Genomic DNA, 24,923 nt, shown 5'->3' on the forward strand with positions numbered 1-24,923 from the left:
GGTATAAGATGATAACTCATTTTTGTCTTGATTTGAATTTCCCTAATGATATGTGATGATGACCAGCTTTTCATGTGTCTGTTGGCCATCTATTGCTCTTCCCCAGAGAAGTGTCTGTTCATTTTTCTCCCCACTTTTGATGGAGATTTTAGATTTTGTGGAGTTAACCTTTGTGAGTACTTTGTATACCATAGATAGCAAACCTTTATCTAATATGTTGAGGGAAACATTTTTTCTCTGATTCAGTTAGCTACCTTCTAATTTTTTAGCCCATGGTTCTTTTGTCATACAGAAACTTTTTAGTTTGATGTAGTTCCTTTTATTCAGATTTGATGCTATAGCTCTTACCAATGACATCCTATCATGGAAGACTCTTTTGATTTCTAAGGCTTTGAGTGTTCTGCCTATGTTTTCTTCAGTAAACTTTATGGATTCAGGTATAATCTCAAGGTCTTTAGTCCACTTTGAACTGACTTGCAGAAGGTGTGAGATATAGATCTAATTTTAATGTTTTACACGTGGATATCCAATTGTTCCAACACCTTTTGTTTAAAATACTGTCTTTATTTCATTTCAAGTTCTTATCTCACTTGTCAAAGATTAATTGACCATATACCTGGGGGGTTGTCACTGGATATTCTATTCTGACCCACTGGTTTAAACGTCTTTCTTTGTTCAAATGCCATGTTTTTTTTTTTTTTGATCGTTAGACTTTATAGTAGAGCTTCAAATTAGGTAATGAGATGCCTCTCAGTTTCCTGTTTTTTACTATGGATTTGGCAATCTGGGGTCTTTTACGTTCCACACAAACTTTATAATTGATTGTTTTAAAGCACTAAAGAATGTTGCCTGAATTTGGATAGGGATTGCATTTAATCCATATAGTAGTTTTGGTAAGATGGTCATTTTGATAATATTCATTCTTCCAATCCATGAATATGGATTTCCATAGGTCTTCTTTAATTTCATTCTTTAGTGTTTTGAATGTTCTGTAGTATAGATCTCTCACCTCCCTTATTAGGTTGATTCCTAGGTGTTTGATAATTTTGGATACTATTTTAAATGGGTCTTTTTGATTTTTGATCTCTTTCTCCTATGAATCATTAATTATATAAAGGAATGCAAATGTCTTTTGTGTATTGACATCATAGTCAGCCATTTTTGTATATTTATTTTTTGTTTCTAGAATCATATTTTATGGACTTTTTAGCATCTTAGATGTATATCATATCATCTGCAAATAGATATAATTTGACTTCCTCTTTTATGATTTGGATTCCTTTGATTTTCTTCTCTTGACTGCCTAATTACTATTGCTAGAACTTCTAAATACTATGTTGAATAAGAATGAAAATAATGGATGTGTTTTGGATTTAGTTTGCTAAGATTTTGTTGAGGATCTTTGCATCCATCAGTGAAATTGGTCTATAGTTTTCTTTCTTGGTAGTATATCTGTCAGCTTTGTGGATGAGTATAAGTTGTCTTTATAACATGAATGTACTAGGGAAAATTCCCATCTTCAATATTTTGGGAGAATCTAAGAATCAATGATAGTAACTTTTCTGAATGTTTGATAAAACTTACCCATAAATCCATCTTTTATTCTTGGAGAGATTCATAATTGCTGTTTCAATTTTCTTCATATAATTGGCCTGTTTTTGCTTTCCTCTTTCTCCTCATCAGTTTTAGATTACAATTTTCCAGAAATCTGTCTATTTCGTTTAGGTTCCTTAGCTTAACAGAGTACAGTTGTTAATAATAAGCTCTCATGATGTCTTAGATTTCTTGGGGTTCTGTTGTAATCTCTCCCATCTCATTTCTTATCTGATTTAATTGAGTATTTCCCCCTTTTTTCTTTGTGAGCCTTGCCAATGTTTTTTCTATTTTGTTTATTCTTTCAAAAATTAGCTTCTGGTTTCATCAATTCTTTGTATTACTTTTCTTGTTTCTATATTGGTGGTCCCTGATATCAACCAGCACACTCCAGGCTACTAGTGTCACCACAAATCTCTTACCCCAAGCTCTTTTCTCACCTGCCACCCATCCTGACACTCGCCATCTGCCATCCCATTTCAGGTTTGTCTTCCAATGCTGGGCGGTGGGAGGGACTTTTAGGTTCCTTATTTTAACCAGGACTCTCCAGGCTTCCAGTGTCACCATTAGTCATTTCCCCCAAGCTCTTCCCTCAGCCCAATACCTTCCTGATGCCTGCCTATCTGCTGTCCTCTTCCCAAACCATGCAGATGCATCAGACATTTAATTTATATCTAATATTTCCAGGCAGAATGGACCTAGCACTTCTTATCTTAGAAAATATACAGCCTTGCTACTTTCCTGCACAAGACAGCCAAGAAGGTTTCATGAACACAATCTCCAGGGCCCAAATCTAGTAAGGGTCCCACCCAACAAGTGGGTGCTGATCCCAGCCAGGTGATCGGGCACAAGCGAGCCACTAAAGAACTGCTGCCTTGTTCCCTGTCTACTTTCCTTCACAAGACAGCCAAGACACCATCAAACACAATCTCCACGGCTCATACCCGGTAAGGGCCCCACCCAACAAGGTGGGTCTGATCCTAGATGTGTGATTGGGCACAGGAGAGCCATTAAAGAACTGCTGCCTTGTTTTCTGTCTACTTTCCTGCACAAGACTGCCAAGAAGACGCCATCAAACACAATCCCCAGGGCTGAAACCTGGTAAGCTGGAACCACCCAATAAGATGGAGCCAAAAAAAGCCTGGCATTTTCACTTAGCTCTGCGGTGGCTTGCATCTTCTAACCCACAAAGCCCTGCACAGCACATAATAAAAACCACTATAGAAGTGTTGCAATGAGGAAACAATGCAGGACATCACCACGCATAGAGAATGAAGATGACATGGAAAGTACCAACTACCTAGTTAGCCTCTCAGATAAGGGGTTTAGAGTATTAATATGGAGGATGCTCAAAGAACTCAAAGCAAGCATAGATCGATCTGAAAAGACCATAATGACAGAACTTACAACTAAAATAAGAGGTCTGAAAAAGTCAGTAGATGAAATGAACACCTCAATGAAAAGCCTTTCCAAATGAGTAACAGCAGCTGAGGATGGCGTTAGTGAACAACTCCATACAGCAGAAGAGATTGGAAAAGAACCTTAAAGCATGTGATTAGATAATGAATAAACTACTCACAAATGTGAACAGATAAAAATAGAAGTCTTTGATAAACTCAACAGAAACAACATAGGAATCATTGGAGTCACAGAGACCCAAGAATAGAATATTAAGAAGTGTTGGAGGAAGAGTAAGAAGAGGAAAGGGAGTAAGAAGAAGAGAGGAAGAAGAATAAAAAGAAAAATTAAGAAGAGGAAGAAGGAAAAATAGGAGGAAGAGGAAGAAGGAACAGAAGAAAAAAGAAGACAGAAAAGAGGAAGAAGGGAAAGAAGAGAAAGAAGAAAATGAAGAAGAGAAGAAAGACAAAGAAGAGAAAGAAGTAGAAGAGACAGAGGAAGAAGAATAAGAGAAGAGGAGAAAGAGGAAGAAGTAAAAGAGAAGAAACAATAAAATGGACCGAAGTTTTATTTTTAATTTATTTTCTTATACTAGTGTCTTTGTTTAAGCACTGTGATTATAAACATATTTGTGGTTGGGTTTCAGTTAAAAATAAATTAAAATTTTCAAAAAAAGAAAATATACAGCTTTAAAACTCAGTCAACAATCTAATAAATTAATTGGCAATTTTTCCTATAATACTTAGATAACATCACTTGTTTAGGAAAATAACCTACAAGGAAGATATACTTCTAACCAATCAATTCAATTAATCAATTCAGTAGGTCATTTTCTTTAATAATGGGGAACCTGAAACTCCAACATTCCAACTCACTAAATGCAAAGAACAATGGGGAAACTACAAATGGGGATATGGAGAGAAATCTATGCAAATTTCCAAAGCCCACCAAATACCTGAGACTGAAATTAAGCAGTCATAGATAAATAATTAAACCAATTCAAATAATTCTTTCAGAAGATGAGAGTATTCTTTCAGAAAATTCTTTCAGAATCCAAACGAATGGAATTAAGGGAACTAATACATATGTTAGCAAGCCATAGTAGCAGAATTACACAGGTAGAGAACCATATAGATGAATTTAAAGGCAAATTATAAGTCAGCATTGGTAACGAAGTCAAAAAAGAAAGGAGGGACAAAACAATGGAAAGAAATGTAAGGTACTTAATGAATAAAGACAAGAAAAAAAAATCTCTGAATTACAGGAATACCGGAATGGGAGGAAAAAAGAAAAGGGAAAGAAGAAGTAGTGAGATAGATAATACCAGTGAACTTCCCCATTCTCTGGAAAGAAGCTGCTGTACAAATTGAAGAGGCAAAAAGGCCAAAAGATAGCTAACAGCTTTCCAAATGATTAAAAAAAAAAAAAAACAGAGAGAGATAAATTCTTTAAATTAGCAAGGGAGAAGAAAAACCTTAAGTAAAAGGAAGGAACATAAGAATCAAATCAAATCTCCCATTTGAAACAATCCATGCAAGAAAAGAGTGGAATGACATATTCAAATTACTGAATGAAATAAATGTTCAAACTAGAGTCCACTAACCAGCAAACCTCTCATTTATATGGGAGTAAGGGCTAAAATCATTCTGACAAAAATGAACTTGTAACATTGATCCAAACTGACTCTAAATGAACTATTTAAATATCATTATATAAACCAAATACCCAATTATAACACCTATACAATATCATCAGTTCTTTCGGTCAATAGTTTTCTTAAATGTCAATGGACTAAATTCTACTTGCAGGAAAGACACTGAAAATCTCAGGATAGACACACCTAAGAGTAAAAAGATGGAAAATTATTTTTCAAGCTACTGGAAAACTAGACAAATCTTGTATAACCTTAATTATATCAGGCCAGATTTTATTCAACTTCAAGAAAATACTTAGGGAGAAGGATGGACACTACTTATTAACCAGGGAACAATAGACCAAGCAGTACTAACTCATCAAAATATACGCACCAAATGCGTATATGTCAGCAAATTGTTTGCTCACAAACTTAGAGAAATATTTTCATGAGTAAAGTGATAGTAGTGGGATTTTTCAACATGTCACTATCGCTACTGGATAGATCAACTAAGGTTTAACTTCTCTTAAATTCATCCCTATGCATCCACCTCACCACCAGCATCCCGCTGAATCATTACAATGTGTCTCCTGGTCTCCTGGGATGTCCTAATCAAGTGTTCCTTCCCAGACCAGGATCCTACAATGTCATAATATGTGTCTTTTCTGCTTTAATGTCTAACATCAAATTCACAGTACATAAAAAGATCTATATAACACTCTGGAACATATTCTCTAGTGTCATTCTCAACTTCACTCTCCTTCAGTCCCAGACTTCATGTTTTTTGGTGCTTTGTCACTGGTTTTTTTCTTCCTTACTCCCCACAGTGATACATGCATGTACATGTACACATAGATAGACACATGTACACATAGAGAAGACATATACTCTCTGGCAATTACACAAGCAACTGTTAGTTTCATGCTTTCACCATTGAACATCCTCTGGGACTTGCTCTGCCCTACTGTTCAGCAGCCGCTCTTTCCCACAGTTTATTTCATTTCTGTCTCATTGTTTATTTGTCTCCAGGATATTTTCTTGCTGGAGATTCATCACTTTAAAGTCTGATACTTGAATTGAGGTGCCCCTTTCTCATAATCTTGAACTTGCTATCTAATCTTTCTTTCTTTACTTTTCCCATGAGGAATGATACTGCACCTGACTTTATGTTGTTACTACAACATAAAGAATTAAGGGAAATAATGTGTATTAAGTAACTACCACAACCCATTTAATAAAAGCACCTGAATTAACCCTCTTCCTGTTTTTCTTTCCAAATAAAAATTAAATTAAGTGAGCTAACAATGATATTCTTTCATTAAGACATATTAAGTGATACATTTATAAAACTTCAAAACTAGCAGAATTTCACAGTGCTTTAAGTGTTTGCTTGACAGCTGAGCCTGTCTCTGTTCTGTCTATAACAAAGGCCTACTGCCAGTGAGTGGGAAAAATCAGGCTAGAAAGGTCGCCTTTAAGAGAACAGCAAGACTTGGGGGTTGAATTCTCAGTTGATCTAACATCTGATATATTAGATATTAGAATTATATATTGTCAAGAATTAACTAATATCTGAAATTTCTTGACAAATAAATACATCCGTATCTTCAGATATGAAGTTTAACAATGATTTGTAAATTTAAGGAACAGAATGCCAATGAAAAGTTTTTTGTAGCATGATTAGGACTGTGGCCATGATGAGGCAGAGAAAAAGGATGATTGGCAAATAGGAGAGAAATATCTAAGAATCAAATTTCTGGAAGGATTAGACATTATTTACACAGCATTGCTAGTTCACATATGTGATAAATGATAACTATGAATGTTTTAAGATTTTATTCCATGCATGTTCTTTTTATTAATCATCCTTATTCTCTCCCATGTTAAGCCAAAGCCCTATACAAATGCAATATCCACAAACCCACATTGCTTTGAAAATGTTACTAAAATAGATACTTATTCTTAATTATGCATACTGCCTGAATTTATCAGTCTGTATTTAGTTATTCCCAGATGACTAACAAAGGACTAAGGCCTTATTCAAACTCTGTCTTCTTCACTTACTTTATATATGAATAAGCAATGGGAAGGTATTCTGGCCTCACACAAGCTCTGGTTGTAAAGGCATTAAAAATCCTATATTGGGGGCAAAATGAGCTTGGAGTAAAATAGATGTAAACTGGAGTATGCCTCATGACTCCAAACCATCTCAATTCCCTCCTGACTATCCCTCCCTGCTTCTTACCAACATAGTATTTGCTTATCCTCACAGGCAGAAGTAAATTTCCCAAAATGGAGATTTATACCTTTGAGTGAATTAATTTCTTTAAATAAGTCATACAACTATGTCATTTCCACTAAATTGACTTTTGATTCCAATTTGGGATGGTTTGTTTTATTTGTTTGTTGTGCGCAGGGGTTACTCCAAGCTCTATCCTTAGGAATTTCTCCTTGCCATAGCAAGAGGAATCATATAGGATGCCAAAGATTAAATCTGAATCATTTTAGTGCAAAGCAAATGCCCTACCTACTGAACTATAATCCTGGCCTCAATTCTACTCTAAGACCTGGTTATTCCTTTGGTACCCTCAAAAGATTAGAGAAAAAAAAATACTGATTATTCTTCCCCGGAAGAATAAGGATAATGATGATTGTAACTGTTATTCCACTATCTGTCTTCTCATTGTCAATTGGTCAACATCGAAGAATACTGAAAGTAAGGATGATTTCATCTTCATTGAGATGTATCCTGTGTTCTATATTCTGAATTCCAATTGATTGCAAAACACAGCTTAGAATGATAAGGATTCTGCTCTGCTGCAATAACTTCTGGAGAACAGTCAAGCCAGAACCCACATCTCAGCCTTTTGACTGCCAGTCTGGCTCTTCTCTAACTCCCTTCACTGGTGCTATGGGAATCCTTTTCTATCCAGCTTGACCACCAATGGATCAGCAGTATTGTTAATGCATATTTTCTAGTTCTCTTTGGGAAATAGACATCCCAGGTACCCATAAAAATCCTCCGTCCTGAAAATGTATTATTCTTTGTCTTTTCAGGTTAAAAAATTAATTGTATTGGATCCCAAGAAACGGTTAACTACTTTCCAAGCTCTTCAGCATCCTTGGGTTACAGGCAAAGCAGCCAACTTTGTCCACATGGATACTGCTCAAAAGAAGCTCCAAGAATTCAATGCCCGGCGCAAGCTTAAGGTTTGATGGACATATGCTTTGTTTTATTTCATTTAATATTTTAAAATATTTTTCTGATTTATCTGCTGCTATTATTTATCCTTTCATACCAGAAAATCCTGTCATAAATTTCCCAAAAATGTGAGCTACAGGCTGGTGTGGAGCTACTTAATGGTTTCACAGTTCTTTCACAATCATTCATTTTCATAAAGGGATATGGTGATCAGAAAAAGAGGAGGGGCCAATGCAGGTCTGATTCCCAGCATTGTGGGGTCCTTTAGTGTAGTCCTTGGAAGCCTCTGAGTTTGGTTAGGATGATCCAGAAATTCTGTCACCACAGGCCCTTAGCAGCACTACAGCTTCCCTTGAAGCTTTCATTGAACTGTCATCTCAGCAGAGGATGGCCTAAAAGGACTCTATATTTCCTGAGCACCACCTGGAAGTTACCTGAAAAAGGAATGTATAGATTCAAGTATAGATTTAATCTTATATTAAATTGTTAAACAAATCCTTTCTTTCCCTTCTCAGTAAGAAGCTTTGAAGAACATCACTGTAAACTTGCAAATGTAAACACTGTATTTAGTAATACAGAAAAATAGTGAATATTAATTTAAAATTAATTCAAATGATACAGAAACTTTTAGACACATACATAAAAATATACATATTTTAAATAGAGTCTTTGGAATAGAGATTAGGTGCTCTGTCCTCAATAATAATCTTTTGGACTAGCTCTAAGAGCAGGTCTAATAGTCAAAAGCAGTGTTCAGAGCAGGAGCAATAATAAAGTGTTTGCTCTGCACACAATCAACTCAGGTTTGATCCTCGGTATCCCATATGGACTCCGATCCTGCGAGGAGTGATCACTGAGAAAGCCAGTAGTAAGCCCTAAATATCACAGGGTGTGGCCCCCAAACAAACAACAATGAAAAGCAGTGTTCTACTCAACCATTGTTTACCCACTGATATAAATAAGCCTGAACATTTCTATAATTAGATTAAATTTTCATAACCTAGATTAAATTATTTTTCTTGTCTGGATTTCTAAAATAAATTGGAGAATGGAAACCATTTATCACTATAATAATTGCTCTGAAATTCCCCAGAGCTAATATTTTATAAAAAAACAAACACAAACAGTTTGAGAAATAGAATCTAAATATTTTAAGACTTTAAAACTAGTACTCCATGGGTAAAACCATTTAAACAGATTTTCAGTTGCCCATATTAAAAGTAATAATATGAGATTAAAGATATTTTTCTGTTCATTCTCTAAGCAAGTTTTTTTTGGGGGGGAGAACGGGGGGGGTCAGGAGATGGTCTTAAATAATGTTTACTGGGCCAGAGTGGTGGCTCAAGTGGTAGGGCATTTGCTTTGCACCCGCTAATCTAGGACGGACCAAGGTTGATCCCCTGGCATTGCATATGGCCCCCCGAGAAAGGAGCGATTTCTGAGCATGAAGCCGGAAGTAACCACTGAGCATCACCGGGTGTGGCAAAAAACAAACAAACAACAAAACAAAAAAACAATGTTTACTGGCCCCAGAGACCACAAATATACTTGTTTAAACTGGTCAAATAGTTAAATATGTGCCTTGAGATGCTGGGATTGGTGAGTTGTGTGTTGCCAGGGTGTACCTGGCTTGTGTCCTGTCTGAACAGTCTCCTCAGCCCTCCGAATAAGTTTTCCCTTGATTATCCTGAAACTTTGAAAAGTTGAACCCTGATACATTACTTTATCTGAGATGACCCCTGACTCTTTCTGCCATCAGGCAGCCGTGAAGGCCGTGGTGGCCTCCTCCAGGCTGGGAAGTGCTGGCACCAGTCACAGTAACATATCGGAGAGCCAGAAGGCCAGCCCAGAGTTATCTCAAATCCATGATGCCAAGGAAGATGTTCAAGCTCTTACAGGAGAGAAAGTGCCTACAGATGTCGCCCTAATGGCAGTTGAAGGGGCAGAGGTTCCAATGACAGGCTTGGATAAAGAAGTTAAAGATGCTGATATAAATGCTGCTGAGGCCTCTGAGATGGTATCTGAGGCACTAGAGGATGGGACAAAGGTGGCAATGGCAGATACAAATGAAGATGAAGAGGTGAAGGAGGAAGAAGGGGAGGAGAAGGGCCTAGTGATAAAGTCTGCGGGGGAAGCTAAAAGTCAGGAGAATCTTGATCCAAAAGTTGGTGCTCAGCAGAACGACGTGGTCCTGCCAGAGTACTGAATTGGCTTCCTTCAAAGTGAAAACCAAATCTCTGCATCATTTTTGTCTTTCATCAAAGAAAAATGTGGAAGCATGATATGCACTGCTGTTATTCTGTTTTGAGGTGCAAAAAATATATACATATATATCAGTTGGTAATCTTAACTTCAATGCATGTGTCTGCTTTATGAAAATAATAGTGTCTTCTATGATCTGGTATAGATAACTAATACCAATGAGTTAAATTTGATATTGCAAGTAATTACAACATTTAAAAGCATACATTTTCAGGGACCAGTAGTACACATTAGGGGTAAACAATAACAGATTGTTTTTGCTTTGAAAACCTTGTTCATCTTATTTGGATTTCTTCCCAAGGCAGTGATTACTTTAAACTATTATTGCTCAGCCTATGTTAGGTATAAGATGTGTTCCCATGAGCATCACATTTTCCTTTTCATAATTATTCATAAGAACATGGTTATAGATTATAGTTGTATGGTTTGTGAAAAATTCTACTACAATGGGGCCGGAGAAATAGCATGGAGGTAAGGCATTTGCCTTTCATGCAGAAGGTCATCAGTTCGAATCCCTGCATCCCATATGGTCCCCCGTGCCTGCCAGGAGCAATTTCTGAGCATGGAGCCAGGAGTAACTCCTGAGCACTGCCGGGTGTGACCCAAAAACCACACACAAAAAAAAATTCTACTACAATGACAGAAATTGAAGCATATTTGAAGCATAATTGAAGTCTTATGAAATTGAAGTCATATGAAATCTTATGTGTGGAGAATATTTTTTCTTTTTGTTTTTGAATATCTTTATACAATTTGATTACAAACATGATTGTAGTTGGGTTTCAGTCCTATAAAGAACATCCCCCCTTCACCAGTGCAACATTCCAATCACCGATTTTCTATGTCATTACTTTAAACACACAAACTACTAACTGCCAAAAAGTTTTTTCATAAAATTCTGCCATCTACACTCCTGGACAAAGATTTGACAAATCCATGCTAAGGAATGGATTCTTATCTTCACCTGCTAAATCTCATAAGATATTCTCCTGAGGAAAAAGTATAGCATGGAATGAAGGTAGTGAAGAAAGGGAGATAAGACTGAGACTTTAACAAATATGGGCTCTGATTCATATTTCAGAAAAAGTTGAATTTGTGAATTTACACAACTTGAAAGATAGGAACATTTCACGATGAGCTCCGTAATTACAAAGTTTCTATTACTTATAAAATCTACCACATAGGCTAGGGACAAAAAACAAAATGGAGGAAATAATTTACAATATAAGATTATTACCAATTTTACAAAAGTAGAGAAGCATTTTTTAAATAAAAACTGATGGCTATATGAATAGATCTTATAATCTAAAGCTCTTTCTGAAAATCTAGTCTAGTCTTTTTTTGATTCTTGAAAGGGAAATGCCCACATCTTAGAAAGTTGTTTGAAAGTTTCCTCTTCTAAGAAATTTAGGAATATTCAGATTTTTATTTATCCAAAGAAATGATATCAATATAAAGAAAAAATGCTGAATTAAAAATTAAACTCTTGAGAACTGTAACATCAGTTTTAAGAATTTTTTTATGTTAAAAAAACTTTCCCTATTGAAACATTGCTAATATCATTTCCCCAGATTTATTTGGGATTATAGCTTGAGTTATAATGAACCTTGTTATTTATCATATTCTTATTTATAAAACTTTCAGAGATAAAAATTATGGGATATCATAATCATCATACAGAACTAATTTTAAATTATTTTAGTTCTTCCTCAAGACAATTAAATGAGAAAATAGAAATAAATATTGGTTGCTTCTGTGGGCTGATGGAACTTGTTAGTTATTGTTCTTTCCAAATAAAAATTTTCCTGTATGACACTTCTTAGAGAGGAAAGCAAGATAGATTTTCTCACCTTCTAGTTTAGAACCCTGACTAGTCACCAACATGTCAATTGAATTCAGAAAAAGAGTAGTACATATTTTATATTATTTAACTATTATTTTCATTTTTCTTTGTTTTATTCCTCCTTTATGATAGCTTATATTTTCCTTTCTAGCTATTATGAAGGGCCCACTGTTTTATTAAGGATGTCTCCTTAACTCATCACTAATATTTTCAATAAATTTCTGATGTTTTTCAATAAGATGTACTAGATATATAATATATATGTGTGTTATATATGTATATTATATATTGGGAAAATGAAAACGAGAGTGGAGATAAAGGTATTTTATAAGTAGTGGCACTTACTTAAAATATCAAAACACATCATTCCCCAGGCCTGTTCCATGTAGATTTAGAGGTAGTCAATGTTGTCATTTCCACACTCGACTGGCTACCTTGGCTGCTGGCTCTATGAACTGACAGTGGCTGAACAGAAGCCACTTTAAGTAATATTCTCAATGTAGAAAAACTAAAAGGAAAACAGATCAAGTCAAACTTTCACAAAACTTTCACATAATCTTGGTTCAACCAAGATTCATAGAAGTACAACCTAGGTCAGAATATGTTAGCATTTTTGAAAGATCAAATACTTAATATTGCTTGTCAAAATGGGATGCATTATATGTCTCAAATTCCATACCTAAATAATACTTTACTACTATAAATAGACTCTATTTGATAAGTTGCCTCATAGGTTCTCCTCAATGGACAATATCATTACAAAATAAAATATTTTAGAGAATCTAAGCAAAAATCAATAAATTAAGATTTGCATTTTAGAGGTCACAGATATATTCAATTTTGATTTTATTTTGAGAATTCAGATTTATACAAAAGCTTAATATCTTGCTCTAAAGGACAATTTGAATTATTTTTTCAGTTTAAATAGTTTAATTGGTATCTCAATAATTTCCCCAATTATAATAATACAGTTATCACACAGATATAAGGTCTCAAATAATAATAGAAATTATGATCTAGAATAATAACTGTCTAATATAAAAAGATGCAAAACATATAAGTAATTTTATATCATAAAAATAAATATTTTAAAATGTGAAATTAATTGCATAATTTAAAATATTTCATATATTAAAACTATTGGTCCAAGATATAATCATAAAATTAATATATTTTAATTAAAGAATGTTATACTAAATTTTCAAAATCAGGATTATATGATAAATAATAAATCAAGTAGTCAGTAGTCAAATGTGACTGTATTCTAGAACAATGCTTTTCAGCTGGAAGTAACAGTACTCTAGAGCAGTGTTGCTCAGCCAGGAATAACAGCACTTTTAAAATATGCTACTCAGCCAGGAACATGTGGTCCTTATGGGACCTAGCATGTTCCAAGAGGGTTAAGGTGACAATCACATAAATAGAGGTCTCTTATATGAAAGTAGGGCCTCAACCATTAGAATGGGTATCACAGGAAGAAAAAAAGATCAGGAAAAAGTTGGGAAAACTTAAGAACTTTTTAAGAAAAATAATGCGGGGCCTGAGTGATAACAGAGCGGTAGGGCATTTGGCTTGCACGTGGCCAATCTAGGACAGACCTTGGTTCGATGTCCTGGTGTCCCATATGGTTCCTCCAAGCCAGGAGCGATTTCTGAGCACATAGTCAATAGTAAACTCTGAGCGTCACAGATGTGGCCCAAAAAGCAAAAAAAGTAAGCAAGAAAGGAAGGGAGGGAGGGAGGGAGGGAGGGTGGGAGAGAGGGAGGGAGGGAATGCATGAACTTCTATGCTTCATTAAACTGCCTCAATTTTCCACACTTAGGAATTTATGAGAGACCAAAAAGAAATTGTTTCAGAAAATTCATAGACCAAAAATTGAGAACTTTAGCTCTTTAAATTTACTAACCACTTCTGCTCATTCAAAAGCTGCAGAAGACTTGTTTCCTAACATGATTTTTAGCAGATGTTTTTCTAGATAATGAGGCATTGTCTCTTGGCTTCAGTTCCTCAAAAGCCTCTGAGAGCCCTGGAATCTAGACTGTGTTCCTATGAGTACTGCCATGAAGCCCATATCTATTTTGTGTGAACCCAATAACTCTCTTATGTATAAATAACTATTTTGAGTGAACCCATGTCCTGACTCTATTCAAGAACGTCTGCACATTGTATCTAACAGTTCTTTGTAAATCTAGGCTAGGTGGTCACCATCCTTGTGTCACAGACAATATTCCTAAATTGGGCCAAAACACTGCAAAGTTGCGTAATGAAAATTGTATAATAATGATAGACAGTTATACCCAAAATGTGAACTTGACTATTGCTCAACATTTTATTAAATCTCTCTTAAAGGTTTAATTAACACTGCCATCATATGTAATTCTCAAAATATTTTTGGAATTTTCATATATATTGTTGTTTTTGAATATTCTCAAGATGCTACAGCCACTTAAGTGACAGGCTTCAAAAGAAGAACTGGTTGGCATTTCATAATGACCTCAATCACTTGACATTTAAAATATGATTTTTGAGTTAGAATGTTCATTTAGAAATTTTTTTAAGTTTCACAGACCAGTTTCATTGCTTGTTTTTGTAAATGTGTTGCTAATACTAACAGTAGGTTGATTGCTTAGCATTATATAAACTTTTATGCAGAGAACTATTTTTCTTTTATTTCACAAAATATCTGGCTGCGCTCAAAGTTGCAAAAATGCCATTTAAAGCAAAGATAAATTAATACACCATTTTATATGCTTAACTATTGTTTTTGTAAATTTAATGAGCACTAGGTTTTCCTTAAAGGCATGTTCATCATATAATATACATAGTCTGAGCAGAATTAGCTATATAATTGAAATGCTATATTAAGTAACATAATTCCAAGTATTCGGCTTAGCTATCTACTTAGGATGTTGCAAAATTTCCAGACATTTACCTACACAATAGGATCTATAATATCCTTTATATTATTGTCTGTAATGTTCATATTCTTGTTTATTTAATGATCATTAAATTTTATGATCAGGATTATTGCTAACATCTACTGATTGGATACTATTTACTAGTTAGATTCTCTATGTATGTCTTAAGTATTTTTTAAGTTGTGCACAGAAAAATTTAATATTTGTATTATGACATCAATAATCACATGATAAGCAGGAATATGCCCAATAGTTTCTATGATATTTTCAATCTTTTCCTTCCTCTGGAAAAACTCAGGCTGTTTCTATTTCTTGAAAAATAGATAAAAACATTAGAGATAGGTTATCATTTTAGCTATCATGAATTAGAATAATAACTAAACTCACCATTTATCTCAATTCACAAAGACCAACCATTTATATCTTTAATCCTAGAGAATAATAACTACTTTTATTTCCTTGTTTAAAATTCTAAGTTTTATAAATATCTTGTGATATGCTCCAGAGAGTTTGATTGGTGTGATTTTACACTTTCTTCTTCCTACTTCCTGTCATCTGACCCAGCAGTCTATCTTGGGCCAAGATGGAACCAATGCCTCGAGAGTGGACCTTCTGTATCCCTCACAGGAATGACACTGCTTTAGATAAAACAACTAGCTTCTCTTCCACTTAAGTTTAAATGTATCCAATTGGAACAATGTTTTTCCATACTTTGAAAGTGAGACTGTTTACATATTGGAATGTTGCCATTAGTGATTAATGAGATACTGGTATTCCACACATCACAATATCTTTCCATATCTTAATTTGCTGCCAATTGTCCTTAGGTTAATATTTTATTTCTTCTCTCTGGCCATCAAGCCACTTGCTAGGATAATGAAATATAGTACAACGATGTTGGATTATCCCAAACTGGAGAAATAAGGTCCTTGGATAGATACTTAAACTTAATGTGAAATGCTAAAAAAACAACTTGTGTTGTTTCTCTTAATATTGTCTTAAGTAGATTGCAAAGATTGACCTGGAAAACCCAAGAATTTGGAATAATTATACTCCTATTACCCTTGCTTTGATTTATTGTGCTAAAATGATTTGCTCTATTGTAATCTTCAGTCCTTTAATCTTTATTTTCTATTTAAAAGATTTTCAGGCTATTCAAATATGATATGCTTCACAGAGAATTTATGAAAGTTGTTGTTTTCCCCTAAGCGTGCTCTTGATTCTGACAGTTATGAATGATAGGTGTATAGTTGTCAGCATGGATGGCAATGAATACAAGTATAACCATAAATTGACAACTGCCATGTCATGACTGCCTCCCCTTACCCTGGCCTATTTTATAGTCTATCAGGCAACTAATATGCTACCACATATAGAGTAAAAATAACATTCAGAGGTTATGATGTTTATGTTTTTTTTTGTCAAAATCATTATATTTGAGGGTCTTATTTTTTGTGTAAACTTAGTCTCAGTAATATTTTTATGTTCCTCCCCAAACAAAAAGAAGTATCTAGTATGTCCATTTATTATATTGCTAGATCGAAACAATGTAATATTAGTACTGAATTTGTCTGACTGGTGTTGATGATTCCCTGTGAGTTCAGGGTAGGAGCACCAGATTGGTGTTACATGATTCCTCACAGCCAATGAACTAAGTGTATCAAACAAAAGGGATTATTAGTAAAGGAGCTGGAGCTAATGTTTATACTTTCTTATTTCAATGCCAACCATTTTATCTATGATCTTTGTAATACGCATATAAAACTTAATGTGTGTATTTTTAGAAAAAATGATTTTCTTTATTAACCAAGAAAATAAAATCTCAAATGAACAATTTCAGGAGTCAGGCAAATCTACCAAAAGCCTGTATTTATAAATAAAATTTTATTAGAACAAAAATAATTCTAATTTATTTATATATAGTCTGTACCTGCTTTCAAACTAGTAGGACAGAGTTGAGTAGCTTCAATAGAGATAAAATGGCCAGTGAAGCATAAAATAGTTATCTGACCCTTTACAGGAAATACACATACATACAACATATACAACAGGATAACCTGAACATGACACACCTTATCATTTTGGTATGTATCCAATATTCCCATTTCCCATTTTTGTCTTTAGAATCTTAGCTTAAGATTCCAACTCTATTTGCTTCTTAGGAAGTGAGCAGAATTTGTTTCTGTTACAGAGATCCTTACAATAATAACTGTGTTGGCAGTAAAATATATTTCCCTAATGAATGAAAAACTCTAAATCAAACAATTCCTGAAAGCTAACATAAATTATAAATTGATTTTATTGAAAGTGATAAAAATTTTCTGTGCTTTAAGCAAATTTCAGAAATTTATCATATAGGTAATCATGTAAAAGATAGTTTACACTGGTATTTTCACACATTTAAGTCTGTCTATAGTTATTTAAAATCTATAGCATATAAAACCTATAATCCAATTGGTTCTCAGTCTTTACAAATATTTTTAGATAGCATATTAGTTAGGTTTCTATTTTAGCACTGGGGAAGTAATGTACCTTATTTGTGACATTCTATAACAATAACTTGCTTATTAATAGCTCAGGGAATATCTATATGAGCTGTTGATACATTTTGAAATTTCAAAAGAAATTTTGAAGAGTTTGAAAAAGAGTTTCAATGAAAATTTTCTGTTGAACTCTTTCGAGGCTAATTGAAAATCCTTTTGGGTAAAAAAAAAAAGTGTCCAGTATCCACCTTTTTCTGAGTGCTTTCTATTTAATTTTCTCAAACAGAGTGGGCCTTGAGGACTTAACTTTCTTACATATTTAGAAATCTTAAAAGAAGCCCTTCTCTTAGTCTTTTTTTGTCTTACAGAAATTATTTATTCCAAAATATCTGCCTTAAGGGAAGTAGATGACTTAGATATTGAGAGAAATATAGGGATACATGAGCATTGTATTTGACCTTGCAAACCATAGCCAATAGATTACAAATTAGATAGCATCAGACTATTAATAGAAATACGTACAATTATCACATAATTCTATAATATAACCATTGGGATACACTACTGAACTCAGGAACAGCAAGAATTCTGCTTATTTCATAGGAGGATGACTTCACTGGTATGTAGAAGAAAAAAATGATAAAATATACATTCAGACTCCACATTTTCAGCTGCACATATTACTTTCAAGCAATTGTTTTGTTAATAGAATTAAAAATATAAATCTAAGTAAATAGCTAATTTCCCTAGTACTATACCAGAACTACAAATTTACAATATAGTCTAGATTACAATGGATTTAAATTGCAAGTATAAGGACACAATTTGTTATTTGTGAGACCTTCTAATCCATTCTAAGAACCTAGTTTTCTAGAAAACATTAGAGAAACTTATGTTCAAAAAAGGAGTCAGAGATAAAGTCCAGTGCTAGACTTAAAAAGGGAGCTTGGTAGTTGGGGGAAAGTCCCTTTGTCGACTATGTAAACTGAAATGGAAAGAAATAAGTTCCCTTCTGCCTAGTATGGTAAAGTAAAACTTAATTTCATAGGTTGGACTTTGGATGGGGGCAAAACTCTGCAAGTAGGAGAGAGGAGGCATAGTTGGCTAAGAGAACTTAACAGAGTGGGTAAATTCATGGCAGAAGTAAGAAAATAACACTGGCAGAGAATGGTTCTGACAATTTCACTGTGGAAGGGTTACTAATCTGCTGAAATATTTCACATCTTATGTGAAATTGAATTAGGTCTCTTCATTCCTTTCCTACACTGGAATAACTTGTACCTAGCCTTTTCTCAGACTCAGAGCATCTAGCTACCTGTGATTTCCTGTTTCCTAATTGATATCCTTAGTAGTAAAATTATTACCCAATACATTAACCTTTGCAAGTCATTAGTTGAAGCAAATTTTGTGGTTGAAAGTGAAAACTGTTGATCAGGTCTCTGACAGAGCATAGCTTCAGAAATTCACTTCTTGCCAATGGAGGATCATGTCATGGTTACTGCTGTAATATTAATGTCATGAATCCTGATTTAAACAGTTTGTCTTCACTAAATTTAAGATAAAATTGTAAATTTAAACTACAAAAGATAATCTGCAGCAGATAAAGGAGCCAGCTTAATTCACTGAGCAGCAACCGAATTCAAGTACTTCTGGGTGTAAGCCCTGAGGGCCCAGCGCTATTGGTCTCCAGAGAACCACATCACCAGATTTTGTTATTAAACCATCTGGTCTTGGTACTAAGTATCACCACAAGTTTTCCTGGACCCCTGATCCCTGTTAAGACTCCACATACACCAAACACAGGGGAAAATAATGGAAGAGAAGAAAATTTGTGTAAAGTTAAGTCCGAAAGAAAAATTTTAGAGTTGTCTTCCCCCAAATAACAAGGTGGTTCAATCTTTCATTTCTCCCTACTTTTCCCTTATATATTCTTTGATAAAGCCCTTTTTATGTCTTTCAGTTGCAGGCAGTATTTTGTATCTGCAAGAAACTTAATTTTAAAATATCATTTTCCAATTGATCTGATTATATGTATTCCTAGCCATCTTGCCATTTGCTTATTTCAGATAATGCCTTTGATTAGTGGATGCCTGTATTATTTCTCAGAGTAAACTAAATGATAGAATAAGGGTTTACATATCATCTGAGTAATGGGAAAGAAATTAATGCCTAGAGATACTGTGCTATACAGAGGAAACCAATTAAAAGGGACAGAAAGAATAATTACTAGAGTTTCAAGCTTATGTGACATAATATGGTACTTTTCTAGTTAAATTTTATATTTATGGGATAATGAAAGTTTTCTTGATTAAAAGGGCATAAGCAATTCTGTAGCACATTGTAAAATTAGATTAGTGAAATACAATGATACATGGTACTAATTTCTTCAATAGCTTACTTTAGATTGCAAAACATTAACCAGAAAAAAGTATATGTAGGATATGGAGAAAAAGGGAAAAAACAATTTTTTACAAAACCAAGATCAATTACCTTCCCTACTTCTGATGGAAAACACTGAAAAGAACCTGTGAACATTTTATAGTTTAAACCTGTCAAAATGGTGCTATTGACCCCTTAATACATTGTTATACTATCATGTTTTTAAGTAAATGTCAAACCTGACCTTGCTATAAATATAAATACAGAAAAATGTTTGTAGAAAATTGAGCAAAATTTTGCCTAATTGCTTTTGGTTGAATCATTGTCCCTGCTTCCGATGAGTGGGACACAATAGTGACTGCTCTAAGCCACTCAAAGCCAGAGGCAGGCCTAAGGATTGATGTTAACTGGATTTTCCCAATAAATGACTGCACTCATTGTTGGTGTTTCTGCGGGAACACAAAGAACATGGGATTTCTGGGGCAGCATGGATGTTAAATGAATGAAAGTATCTTTATTAAGGGCCTGTTACTTTGCATTTACTTGGGTATGCCAGACAAAGAAGCATGTACCTTACTGATGGAACATTTGTTAACTGCAACCTGCATGTATAGTATGATAATAAATCAGCTAAGAGCTCACCAAAATTTGGCATTCTGTAATCTGACATTTTGCTACAAGTCAAAAATTACCAAAGGAGATGTTTCTTATATCTGAAATATTACATTGAATAGACTCTTAAGGTTTTTTCTCCCAAAGGTGAAAATGCCCAAAGAAATATGACTTAAAGGCAAGAACTGGGGACATCTCTTAGCCCATTGTTATCACCATTGGATATATGATAAATGAAGAAAACATGGCCAGAGGTGAGAGACTCAGAGTCGGCCTACAGAACTGAGACTGCTGAGGAATGAGGTTCTCGGGACTTAGAGACCTAGAATGGAGGGACAATCCTGCTGCTGTGTGCATGGCGTTGAAACAGTCATGCTGAAATAGTATTGTTAATAGTATAGTAAAACATGGAGCCCAAAGAAAAACTGAAGGGGATAGATAAAGAGAGGTGAGTGGGGGAGAGAGAGAGAGAGAGAGAGAGAGAGAGAGAGAGAGAGAGAGAGAGAGAGAGAGAGAGAGAGAGGTTAAATTCATTCAGAGGACATAAAGACAGTAGGAGAAAGGTAGTTCACCTCAAGGAATCATCCAAGTCAGATTCTTCCTTTAGAGTTCAAAGATAAATGCAACCCTGCTGAAATATTTGTTGCATTTTATTTTTGGTTGAAGGCTACACTAGCAATGCTGTTTACTCCAAGGGGCCACATGTGATGCCGGAGATGGAACCTGGTTCAGTCATGTACAAGGCAAATGCCTTAGTTGCTGTACTATTGCTCCAAACATGTAAAATTTAATTTTAGTCAAGAGGTATGTGTTACACTTCTGGACTACAGAATAGCAATACAGGAAATTCCCATTGTTCAAGGCCTCAACCCCTAAATAAACTTACTACTATTTATTGGAAAGCTGAAATGAAATTGAAAATACAGAAATGTAGGAAATTGACACTTTTTAAAGAAAAGTAATCATTTATATATTTTCTTATAAATTTGCAGTCGTATTAAACCTATTATATTACTAGAGCATTACCATTCTATATTTTCACAAAAATTTCTGTGTTGTAATATAGTAAAATCTTAGTATTTTGTATTGTCTCAATAACAACCTTTAAAGTCTTCGTTGTTGTTGTTCTGCTTTGGTTTTAAAGTCTATGTTTGAAAAAAAAATCTATCCTAATGTAAAATCACTGGGTCAAATAACATTCAGTGATAACTTTATGAAGATGCTCGTACACTTAACTGTAGGACTTGAAAATTAGCAACATGAACTAATTGGCAAACATGTTTAAAAAAATCTGAGGGAAGTTGTGACAGAGGGGCTTACTGCTCTCAATACTTCCCCCAAATCCTTGCGTCATTGAGAAGACATTTGTTCTAAAACCACTCCTCCTCCTCCTCCTTCTCTCCACTTCTTCTCTCTTCTCTCCTCTTCTTCCTCTTCCACCTCCCCTTTCTGTCTCTTCCCTTCCATTTTTTCTATTGGAAATGGGTTTTCAGTATTGCTACTGAAGGAATATCATGCACATCAGTCACTTTATCTCCTTTCAGCATCCAGTTTTTGTCCAGAGTGGTCATTTCCAACTATCAATGTCATAGCGGTCCTTTCTGGCCCCTAACTAGGCTCACCTGATCTTTGTGGCAAACTTTCTACCATAAATATCCAGACCTCTAGCCCTCATCACTATTGTCTCTGTATATAATTACCATGCAGTCATTTTTTAATATTCCACAATGAGTGCAATCATTCTATATTTGTACTTCTTTCTCTGGCTCATTTCACTTAGCCATATCCATTTATCTCCATTCCTGTGTATAAGCAAATTTCATGACTTCATTTTTCTCTCATAGCTCCATAGTATTCCACTGTATACAGTTACTAGTCTCTCTACCCATTCTTCTGTTCTCAAGCACTTGGGTTGTTTTCAATTCTGGCTATTGTGAATTGTGCTGCAATGAACATAAGAATGAAGAAGCTTTCCTGATTTGGGGAAGAGAGGCTACCAGGGAATAGTCCTACAAGAGGTATTGCTGGGACATATGGTAGCTCAATTTCTAGTTTTTTGAGAAATATACCTATTGAAACATGGCATAATATACACATTTATCATCTTGTATGCCATAAGATAATACCCATTTATTAAGCATCTATGAGGCTAAGTTCAATCAAGTTAAGGCTATCTATGTGTATCAGTCAGAGGTTATCTCAATAAATATTTCATAGACTGGAAAAATGGTACAATGAGTAAGATGCCTAGGTTCATCCCTGACATGACATATGGCCTGTAGATTTCCCAGGAATGATCCTTGAACACAGACTAGGAGTAAACTCTATGGTTCAAATTCCTCCCTTGAAAAGAAAAATATCTAGCACTTTATTTCTAGAGAGATAGTACAGTTGTTTAGACATATACAGAAACTCTGGTCCAATTCTTGGGACCATATATGCTCCCTGATGCCCACAAGTGTTGATCACAGAGCCAGGGTTAAGCCCTGAGCATGAGGTCTGTTACTCCCATGAATATTTAAAATAAGAGAAAAACCACTTTATTGATATATTGAAGAACAAGACTGCAGAGTCTTCAAGCTTCTCTGCAGAAAACTGGAAATCTATATGTTTCCTTTCATCAACTTTTTTTTTTTTTTTTTTTTTTTTTTTTTTTTTTAGTTTTTGGGCCACACCCGGCTGTGCTCAGGGGTTACTCCTGGCTGTCTGCTCAGAAATAGCTCCCGGCAGGCACGGGGGACCATATGGGACACCGGGATTCGAACCAACCACCTTTGGTCCTGGATCGGCTGCTTGCAAGGCAAACGCCGCTGTGCTATCTCTCCAGGCCCCTTTCATCAACTTTTTACAGTTTAATTTAATGACTTACTATAGGAAATAAAGTTCTTAGAGGCTTCTGGAAAGCTTCTATTTACCTGCTTACAGAGACACATGCCAGGTTGTCAGGTTTCCCCAGTTTCTTCACTTGAATACATGTGCAGTTTTCAGGTTGATCAGTCACCTTATCACTAGAGAAGTGATAGAGCTAGAGATCTAGAGAATTATAGAAATATTAGGGGCTGGAGAGATAGTATAATGGTAGAGCGCATGCCTTGCATGCAGCTTTGCCAGGTTCAATCTCTGGCATCCAATATGGTGTCAAGCACTCTCAGGAGTAATTCTGAGTGCAGAGCCAGGAATAACAGGAGCACAACACACACACTCACACGCACAGAAAACATGTGTCCTGGCATCTTTAAACTGATAAATATTAATAATTACCTATATCTAATTTACCTAAAGCAGACAGCCCTCAACATCTAAATTAACATAACAAATCAAGGGCTTATCTGTAATTTCAATTTTTTCCAATCCCAAATAAAATGATCACAATTCATAATCAAGTTCAAGTGTTCACATATTACAAAAAAGGCAAACATAGCCATCATCATTAGCACAATAAGAGAAAATCAAAATTGTTGCTAATATTTTATAGAGCATTTGGTGAAATATTAGCCTATTTTTCAACTGTATTTTCCAACTTCATATATAACTATATATAAAATAAAATTTTTATAATAGAAATTTTGGGCCACAGAGTAAGTATATTGGGTAAGACACTTGCCTTGCACATCACTGATCAGCACAAGAATAAACGTAGGAAAAAAGAAAGAAAAGAAAAAATGTGAGAAAGAAGAAAATATGAGAAATAAAAAGTGGAGGAAAAATGAGAAAGGAAAGAGAAAGGAAAAAAGAATGGGGAGAGAAAATGTGCAAAAGAAAAGTGTGATAAAGAGAAAAAATGAAAGAAAGCAAGAAAACAAAAAAGGGGGAAAAAGGAAGGAGGGAGTGAAGGTGGGGACAAGGAAGGAAGAAGAAAGGTATGAGGAAAGGAGGGAAGGATGGAAGTAGGGAGAAAAACCCTGAGAAATTTTGACTATAGAAAGAAAGTTACAACTGCAGACACATGCTGAGCATTGATAAGGTCCCAAGTCTAATTCTAGTACTAAATGCCTTCTATCCTATAGCACTGCTGGGTTTGGAACTGGGATACCTGAGCAGTAGCAGAGTGGGTTAGGCCAGGAAGGGTGCCTGCCTCGCACATGGTCAACCTTGGTTCAAGCTCTGATATCTCATATGATCCCCTCAGCCCCAGCAGAAGTGAGTCCTGAGAGCAGAGCCTGAAGTATTATCTGGAGCACCACCTGGTATTATTCAGAAACCGAAAATATTAAAAATTAAAATGAACAAATGAAAATGCAAACAGTGGGCCTGGAGAGATAGCACAGCAGCGTTTGCCTTGCAAGCAGCCGATCCAGGACCTAAGGTGGTTGGTTGGAATCCCGGTGTCCCATATGGTCCCCCGTGCCTGCCAGGAGCTGTTTCTGAGCAGACAGCCAGGAGTAACTCCTGAGTACCGCCGGATGTAGCCCAAGAACCAAAAACAAAAAACAAAAAACAAAAAAAAAAATGCAAACAGTGTGGAGTGTTTTTTAGAGTACATGAAATTAAATATTTAAGTTTACATGTAATTATTCATTACCTTAAGGTTGTAGAAAATTACTTAAACAAAAACTGATCAAAGTATCTTTAACTTTATTCTTGTATATTTTAAAGCACT

General features: G+C 35.0%; 1 protein-coding gene across 1 annotated transcript in view; it reads left to right on the top strand.

The window, feature by feature from the left end:
• Positions 1-10,518, top strand: part of CAMK4 (calcium/calmodulin dependent protein kinase IV) — a 311,178-nt gene extending 300,660 nt beyond the window's left edge. The window contains exons 10-11 of the mRNA XM_049769138.1: positions 7,682-7,834; positions 9,586-10,518. Of these exons, the coding sequence (XP_049625095.1) occupies positions 7,682-7,834; positions 9,586-10,032 (600 nt within the window). The 3' untranslated portion in view covers positions 10,033-10,518. The remainder of the gene's footprint in view (positions 1-7,681; positions 7,835-9,585) is intronic.
• Positions 10,519-24,923: the final 14,405 nt, after the last annotated feature.

Source organism: Suncus etruscus, chromosome 2 (assembly GCF_024139225.1).
Source record: "Suncus etruscus isolate mSunEtr1 chromosome 2, mSunEtr1.pri.cur, whole genome shotgun sequence".
Taxonomy (NCBI): domain Eukaryota; kingdom Metazoa; phylum Chordata; class Mammalia; order Eulipotyphla; family Soricidae; genus Suncus; species Suncus etruscus.